Consider the following 9635-nt stretch of genomic DNA (forward strand, 5'->3'; position numbering starts at 1 on the left):
AAAAAATCCAAGTGAACATCAATCAGTACTCAATATTAATTTAAACTGCTTTAAATATGACTGCTGCTTATTTCCTGTGCACTTCAATACTGGTCTGCGCTTGACTGTAGTCGCGTCTGTCTGCTTATTGCGTTTATTTAGACTAACCCATCACAATTTATTGGAACTGTGTGAACTAGAGTGACTACTCACCTTAATGTTGTTCTCAAAGCTCACGCTGCGCACAAGTGCATATCCTTATGAGATATAAATTATAATCAATTTTAATAAAACACAAGACTACAGTAATATAACTCTAACAGTAGGCTATTTAATATCTGTTGTTCTCCGGTTGTCAGTCAGAATGACAGTACTTGCGTGAACATAGGCCTATATATATCCAAGCCAATTTATTATTCTTTCCTTTTTGTCTTAGTGTTTAAAATATTTATTTTGAAACAAATTAATTAATTAATTTCTTAATTAAACAAACAAACAAACAGACTTACTGGGTGAGCAGGGTAGGCTATGACAGCTGTCATATCATACCCTGCCATGCCCAACTGATGCAAAGAATAGAATTTATATCTACACAGAAGAAAACCCTGTCTAGACTCTAGACTTAATTTAAAGATTAAATGTAGTTGCAATAAATGCGTTAAGAATCCGTACAACTGCAGCAGTGGAGGACTATTATTCTGCTGTGTGATACTGCGGAAGAACTGATGAAGGCACGGCTTGATATTCGGCTGACCAATCAGCAGAAAGGGGCGTTTAATTCCCGCCCACGTGTAGAAATCAAATATTCAAGCTGTTTATTCATTTTTTCACCCATGAACGGAAAATGAAAATTTAAGCTGAATTTTCGTTTTTTGGAAAAAAAACTAAAAAACGAAAAAGGAGCAGTTTTCTCATTTTTCTACTTTCAATATTAAATCAAAAAACGAATGATCGAATGATACACGGATTACGTACCGTTCCACTTAAGCCTAGTTCACACTACACGATTTAAAACATTGGCAGATCGCTGTGCTGTTCAGACTACATGACTTCTTGGCTGTCTTGAAGTTGTTGTGGTGTTCACACTACGCGTCACTACGTAAATAATCGGCAACAGGGGGATCACAGACTACACGAGCTGACAACAACTCTGTAGAGTGACAAAGCTGCAAGTGAAACAGGAGTTATTTATTTGAAAATGGACATCGGGAAGAAATTAGTGCTGCCAGCTGTTTGCGCGATGAACAAAAAAAAATGCTCCATTTCTTGTGTCCAAACTTTTCTTAAAGCCGTGTTGCTGCTGCTGTTTTTCTTCCGCTGACCTCAACCCATGCCTTGCTCTCTCATTGGCTGCAGCTCGTCGCGACACCTGACACCACATGATGTTAAGTCAGCTGACCGGTCCCGATATTTAGCATGCTAGATATTCGTTTGGCGTCAGCGGGGCTCTTTGATGCGTCGTTGAGTAGTTCACACATAAAGATTGCCGAGCGCTGATCACCTGCTGATTTTCCCCTGATCACAGCCCGACCTGTCGGCGAGCTTGTTAACTTGCAAATCGGGCTTAAAATCCTGTAGTGTGAACTAGGCATAAGATGGCGAACGATCTCAGCTTCAGCAAGGATAGTGAGGAGCTCCCTGATCTCTGCTTCTTTACAGTTTGCACATATTTTTTCGTTGTGAACGTTGATCTGCCTTCAAAACACCGATAACGTTAACGATAACGTGCGTCATCACTACGACACACCCTTTACGGCATTTGTCCTGGCTTTTGTTCCCACAGGGCTCGTTCAGGCACTGATCCAGGTGTTGTGCCCAATTGTGACCACCCGACAGATTATTACCCCCCCTAGTATTGGTAGGTTAAGGAGTAGGTGTGGGGGAGGGATTAGGAGTGGGATTAGGATTAGGATTAGGCAATCAGGTAGTGACTTCAACGAGGTGGGTGATAATTTGGCAGGGGGTCGAAATTGGGCACAACACCGGCAATGTTACTAATGTGCCGCTCAAAAACACATGCGAGGAAGACGCAGAAATGAGCGATCTCGTATGTATGCGTATGCATATAAAAAGCAATGCAAACATCAAAAATAAACAGCATATAAATCAAAACTGCCCAATGTTACCGAGTGAAATGTCGATCCAGGAAGTGGCAAAGGACTGTGCAAGCTTTAGGGGTGTTGATGGAAGTGATCTATTGCATCTTTGCTTTGATCATCCTACTGAATATGATCCAGATGTAGTATTTGATAAAAACGTGATTTTCTCTCCTTTTTGCTCAAAATTGCGCTTTTTTTTTTTTTTAAACTTACCTACACTCAAGTGTTGATAAAAAAATAATGCTTGAAGCTAGAATAAAACGTACAGAATAAAAGTAGAGGCTCTGTTCTTTATTTTGATGTATTGCATGTTCAGATATTCATAAAACAAAATATTCTGGGGGCCATAAAATTTTAGTGAAAATCATCAAAACTGCTGGCGGGGAAAGAGTCAAAGGGGTCATATGATGCGATTTCAATTTTTCCTTTCTCTTTGAAATGTTACAAGCTCTTGGTGCATAAAGAAGATCTGTAAAGTTGCAAAGACTAAAGTCTCAAATCCAAAGAGATATTCTTTATAAAAGTTATGAGGCAACCACGCCTACCTAAAACGGCTCGTTCTAACACGCCCCCACATGTCTACGTCACGATGTGGGAAGATTTGCATAACGCTGCCCAAATGTTCAAGCAAAGAAAGGTGTAACTTTTATTCTCGCTGTAGTATTGTTGCTGCCGCCACCATGCCGTGGAGACTCTGTGTTTCGTTGTGAAAGCGAAACTACTTGGTTTGGCCTTCCAAATAATGTTCTTTTTAGCAACATCATATGACCCCTTTAAATATGATAAACGGAAACTCAAAGTACTTACGTGATTGAAAAAAAACCTTACTGGTCCCCGCACATCAAGCAAGCACATTCGAGTTTCCAATAATAATTCAATAATTCTTTAGATGGTTGCTTTTTTGAACGATCTATTGCATTAATAATGTTGCTCATTAGTTATAGCTAGATAAAATAAGAACATCTAGCAGGAAAGGGAACAAAATGTCTGTTTATGATATTAGATGTACTTTGGGTTTTATTCATCAAAATCTTCTGTGTATGTTAGTGTTAATGAGGATTTTGGCATGTGCACACAACTGAGAACACAAATGACTATATGAAACAGCTTGTGCGTGGGAGAAAAGGACAAGAGTGATGTTTCAGGATGTTCCTGTTTTTTTTTAAGATCATTGTAAGATTGGCTGGGTTTGGTCTCACCAGCTGAATGCTTGTCACACCACAAGTCTAGCCTGCTGTGAGCCCTTTCGATTCGTTGGGGGGTTCTGGGGGAGAGTCAGGCTGCCAGCAGGGTACTGGGACTCTTGAAAGCTGGACCAGCCGCTCAAAGTTGGATCACTTTCTCAAGAAGAATCAGATAAATCTGTTTTCTGTGACTCTCCCTTTTTCCGTCAATACATCAGAGTTTGGTTCCTAGGATAACAGTAGGACCCTAACAAAAGCAAGCACTGATACATATACCTTTGTGTCCTAGTGTTAACCTGGGAAGCATTATTTCCCACAGTGATCTGATTAAAGTGTGTATGAATCATTAAATAACTGTAACTGTCATGTGTGAATCACATTAGAGCTTAAACTGAGCTGAATGGGACATTGACTGGGCTATAAACAATCCATAAATACCCTAGAGGTGAACATCACACCCATCTTAAGCTTTATTTAGTTTAATAATGTCTAATTTTGTAATGTATCAGACATCATGCTTTGAATCTACCACTACATGTTCTGCTACTCTAACCATTTGTAGCTCGTTCCCAACACAGGCAAGTCATCACATGCTGTAATCACCATTTCTTTTCTTATCTCATTCCTCTGTGCTGGTTGCTGGCTCTCGCAAAAGATGCATTTTTGGTAAAGAAGGTAAATGCTTGCTTATCTTCATCATGGAAAACACAGACACTCACCTTGCTGAAGGAATGCTAAAAGGTACCGGAAAGGAGGCTGGCTGTCGTCTTCTTCACATGGCAGGGCATCCTCACAGACTAGATGCCTATAGAACAGACAGATTAGGATTTAAAATATGTTAAGAATTGACTTATGGGTAGGGTGGCCAGGATGTGTCCCGTAAAAATGGCACGTATGGTCACCCTACTTGGGATCACTAACAAGACTGTCTTTTTTAACCATGACAGTCCTCTTTATTTCCATTCACTAGTTAAAATTTCATTTCATTAAAACACATTTTATGCAGTTAATGCCAATTTTGGGTTGGATAGACAGACAGAAAAATGAAAAGCCTGAGGCAGAAATAAAGAGAGAAGGAGTTGGAGAGGGAAAAAATGTCTGCCTGTTTGCACTGCGTACCAGAGGTGGTGCTGTGGGTTGAGCTGGGTGGTGGAGATTCCCTTCAGCTTGCTTTCGTACTTTGGGGCCAATTCCCTTGCAATTTCTGCATGAAAACAGTGCTGTAGTGAGGAAGAATATCTGCACAACTTCTTCACAAACTCTAAACTTAATAAAAATAAAGGATCTTTTTCACATTATGTACACAGTTATGTTCACGTAATCGCTTTATGACATTATTCAAAGTATTGAAAGTACCATGCATTTAATTAAATACATTTGTATAATTAAACATTTAAATCTTTAAAGAAAAATATTAAAAACAAAAGAAAATGTTGCAGCAACCCAAATAAAGAGTCAAATAAAGCTGCAAGCAGAAATTACAGGATTAAGCATCAACATTTTTATTTAAAAAAATTAAGACTGAAATTTTCCCATATTAATTTGCTGATTTAATGTGAAAATGCATATGATCGCAAATTTTAATATTAGGTGTAATTAATCGTGATTAATTACAGAAACTTTTGCAATTATTTAGTTTAGGTTCTTAATCTTATGACTGCTTATGTAGTCCCTATGTTATGTATTTTCCTTTGAGTGTCCTTTTGTTTTTGCTTAAAGGTTTTTTTTTTTTTTTTTTACTAAATAGATGTATAAACTGATACATTGTGTAAACTGATACATTTTACATTGTCGGGTGCTCTATAGTGGATTTTACAAAGTAACGGTGTCTTATAGTGGAAGCACTCATGGAAATAGTTGCTGGGATGGTTGACTGCCTGATAACTGAATGATGCCCCAGGTAGTAGAGAGAGGGCAGGAATGTCAGCCATTATGTTTAATTCCTGGAATGTAAATAGCCCATTAAACCAGACGAAGATGTTTTTCCTCAGCTTAAACCTCATAAAACCTATAGTCCTCCTTCAGGTAACACTTATTTAATTTAGACTAAAGAAACCAGTGACAGATCACAACAGCTTCTTCATAAAATAAATTTAAAATCATTGCTGTGTCCAAAGGTTGTCTTATGGATTGTGTTTGGAATTTTAATTCCAATAATATAGTATATATTAATAGACTGTCTTTCTGGTGAATCTTTATGGCCCTAACAGGGCCAATACGCTCGTCTCAGCACTGTCCAACTTGAATCACATTGTTTGATTTGATGGGTGGGGATCTGTGTAATGGGATCAATCTTAGACTTAAACTGACATGCTCAATTTTAAAATGCAGACTAAGCTGTAAGTGTTTCTGAGTCAAATTGGGTGTGTACATCCCTGGAGGTTTTTTAACCAGTAATGGTATTGGCACATTTTGATATGGACGTCACTCAATGTAAAGTCCTTGCAGTTAAGAGAATCAGTTATTAAGTGAACCAGATGTTGATTTATTAGATGCTCTGATGGATTCAGTTCAGTGTCTTGTCTATTTGACCTATTTAGAAAATGAACTGGTTCACAGGTGTCATTTTCCCTAAATCAGACTACACTTGTTGCATTGTATGTTGATTTGAGTTCAGCCTGCAAGGGGTGTCTCAATAGAAATAACAAGAGATGTGTTTTTTTTTTTTGCCATTATTTTTTGGTATACAATCTTTTTATTAAGTCATATTCAATACAGACTGCAAGCTCACATTCACAACTCAAGGTAAAATGCTACATTTTGCTGCAGTGCTAAATATACAGCAGCAGGGGAACACAGATGCTGAAAAGCAGTGCAGAAAAAAAAGTGATTGTCCTTTGCCTGACAACAGAGTACAGTTCAACTGCAACAAAAGCATTTAGATTCATTTCATCTCTTCTGCATCTCAATTTTTTCACTGAATAATGACAGATGAGGAAATGTTGGGCTCTGAGAGAAACTGTTATCGCAACCCTAAAGACCTTTGGTTGTCAAAAATTAACATACACGTACATTACATGAATTTGTGAGAAAATGTCTTCTGGGATCATAGCTAGATTCAGATTTTGCAATTGACACACCTAGACAGGTGCCTGAGAGCACGCACAGGACAGCGATCTACAGTCTTGTAGCGTATGTTTGGCTTAAGTTTGTAAAAGAAAGTCAATAAATGAGCCATGAATACAAGATAATGCAGCCTTTGTTATTCTAATTTAAAGAAACAAGACTACAAAGACAAAGAACAGCATTCTCCACACATCTGGGAATTGTTTTTTTATTATTATTTTTACTATTAACATTTAAATATGGAAAGTCATTCAGACATATAAAACTCAGACAGCGTCACTGCTATATGAATATGTGGGCCAGCCCAGAACATTAAAGGGGACATATGATGCGATTTCAATTTTTCCTTTCTCTTTGGAGTGTTACAAGCTCTTGGTGCATAAAGAAGATCTGTAAAGTTGCAAAGACTAAAGTCTCAAATCCAAAGAGATATTCTTTATAAAAGTTAAGAGTCAGCCACACCTACCTAAAACGGCTCGTTCTAACACGAGAACTTGAAATCGCATCATATGACCCCTTTAATGAATTATAAAAAACAATAAAAAAAATCCCAAAGTGCAGTCATAGTGCAGTGTGCCCCCAAAAAGAAACACTACTTGGTTCTTTTGTGGCAAGAGTGGCTTCAAGCTATGCAGACAATGTCAAAATGTCACTCAAAAGCACTGATGGATAACTTACTGTAACTCATCTTAGCATTAAACACATCTTCCAACTTTTTAACATTTTGATCATTAACTAATTTGATGCTTTTGAAGAACAACCACAACACAAAAGCAAAGCTAAATCAAAGAAACCACACTTTTTTAGTAAAATATCAGACAGTGTGTTTCAAAACAACCTGGGAGAACAATGTCTGAATGGAGAACAGACGCACAAAAATATCCTTTCTAGCACAGTCATTAAAAGTTTACTCTTTCTGGTTCTGCAGGTGTATTGACAACCACAAAAATGAAACAATCAAATGGCACAAATTGGGCTGCGTTTACACTGGCACAAAAAATCCGATCTTTCGCTCACATCTGACACAGATCGGAATTTGTTGCACACGTGTAAACACAAAAACCCTGGTCAAAAGATCAGATCTGTGCATTAAGACTTGCAGTGTAAGCCTTGGTTTGCAGTAGCCTTGGTTGCTGTGAGGAAAAAAGTGTCAGTTTCACTGTTCAAGTAAGACAATGTGCAGAGTCATTTTTGTAATGAGGTCAAAGTTTTGTTTTGCCTCTGCCGTATTGTGGTCTTTGTAACACCCTTTTTTTTAGACAGGATCCTCTGTTTTGCAACAGTATGTGGTGAAAATGAACACCAACTAAAAAAACACTGGGGTGGACAGGTAAATACTGCTGAAGGTGATGTTTTGTTTGGTTGCAACTAGTGCAAGAGCGTCTGAAATCTGTCAGCTTCTAAGATCACAGTGGCTGTGCCCTTTCTAAGTCTCCTTTCTAAGCTGGGTGTACTGGTGCATTCTTGGTGAAAGTTCATACCCTGTCAGTTGCTCCATAAAGATAACAGCGAATCTGTGATATGGACTTCAAGAGCTGTTTTTAAACTTTGAATTAAAAATATTTAATTAATGTGTATACAGCATTTTGTACCAATACGATTTTAATGTGTTTACGCAATAAACCATAAATCCAAGTTACCTTACGATGTTTCCTACAGACTAAGACAGGGAAGCATCCATTACTTTCTTTTTGTAAATTGATAGGACTAAATCTTGTTTGACCTGTTCTTTTAATTTCATCCAGGAATCAAGTATTTTGTTCACTTTGACAATAAAATAATTTGTCATGGTTAACTGCTAACCAACTGTAAACCTGTTAAACCAGCCATTTTCCACATCATTAAGTTGGCTTGAAAATGTATCTCCTCCTAGACTTTTAAAGCTACAACCACCAAACTCGGGTCAGACCTTCAGACTGGTCTGACTCGGGTTGCTATATCTTTTCTAACTGATCCGGCCTTCAGTTTTCATAAACCAGACTATCAAAAGCACCTAAAATCCTATAGACTTTCATTGAGGGGGTGAAAACTTTTATACAGTAAGACTTATGGTGTATTTAAGCTGTCTATTGCTATAGCAAAACTTAACAACTCCCTACTGAAAAAAACAGCTAAAACAAGCTTAAGCTGATTGACTGCTTTGACTGGTCTCCCAAGCTGGTTTTAAAGTGGTTTTGGCCACTTTTTTAGCAGGCTAGGCTGGTCTTAGCTGGTTTTTAGCTGTTTTTTTTTACTGAATCTGGTTTTAGCTGGGTTAGCATAGAAACATGTTAACAACAAGCTAGTAACTTACTAATCATGCTAGAAACATGCTAATCGTGCTACAAACATGCTAATAACTTGATAATCATGCTAAAAAAGGCTAACACCTTGTTAGTAACGTGCTAATCATGCTAGAAACATGCTAGTAACATGTTAATCATGCTAGAATAATGCTAGTAACTTGTTAATAATGCTAACAATATGCTAGTAACTTGCTAATCATGCTAACAACATGCTAGCAACTTGCTAATCATGCTAGTAACATGCTAATCATGCTAGCAATGTGCTAATAATGCCAAAAATGCTAAAACCACGCTAGTAAAATGCAAATCAGGCTAGAAAACATGTTAACAACTTGTTAAACATGTTAGAAACAGGCTAGCATCATGCTAGTAACATGTTAATCATGCTAGAATCATGCTAGCAACATGCTAGTAACTTGCTAATCATGCTAACAACATGCTAGTAACTTGCTAATCATGCTAGTTAATCATGCTAGAAATATGTTAGCAACTTTTTAAACCTGCTAGAAAACCTGCTAGCATCATGCTAGTAGCATGCTAATCGTGCTATCAACATGCTAGTAACTTGCTGATCATGCTAACAAAATGCTAGTAACTTGTTAATCATGCTAGAAACATGTTAACAAAATGCTATTAACTTGGTAATCATGCTAACAAAATGCTAGTAGCTTGCTAATCATGCTAGAAACATGCTAGCAACATGCTAATCATGCTAGTAACATGTTAATCATGCTAGAATTATGCTAGCAACATGCTAGTAAACTTGCTAATCATGCTAGCAACTTTGATAAACATGTTAACAAAATACTAGCAACTTGCTAAACATGTTAGAAACAGGCTAGCATCATGCTAGTAACATGCTAATCATGCTAGAATCATTCTAGCAACATGCTATTAAAGGGTTAGTTCACCCAAAAATGAAAATTAGCTCGTGTTTTACTCACCCTCGAAGGCATCATAGGTGTATATGACTTTCTTCTTTCAGACGAATCCAGTCGGAGTTATATTAAAAATTGTCCTGG

At 37.5% G+C, this 9635-nt stretch overlaps 1 protein-coding gene across 1 annotated transcript in view; it reads right to left on the minus strand.

Annotated features, from left to right (window-relative positions):
* The window catches only part of LOC107663072 (serine/threonine-protein kinase 11-interacting protein-like), a 47993-nt gene that overhangs the window by 2929 nt on the left and 35429 nt on the right, over positions 1-9635 (minus strand). The window contains exons 20-21 of the mRNA XM_016453224.1: positions 4382-4466; positions 3982-4067 (exon numbers count right to left, since the gene is read on the minus strand). Coding sequence (XP_016308710.1) covers positions 3982-4067; positions 4382-4466 — 171 coding nt within the window. The remainder of the gene's footprint in view (positions 1-3981; positions 4068-4381; positions 4467-9635) is intronic.

The sequence above is a fragment of the Sinocyclocheilus anshuiensis genome, unplaced genomic scaffold (genome assembly GCF_001515605.1).
Source record: "Sinocyclocheilus anshuiensis isolate Anshui unplaced genomic scaffold, SAMN03320099.WGS_v1.1 scaffold2233, whole genome shotgun sequence".
Classification (NCBI taxonomy): Eukaryota; Metazoa; Chordata; class Actinopteri; order Cypriniformes; family Cyprinidae; genus Sinocyclocheilus; species Sinocyclocheilus anshuiensis.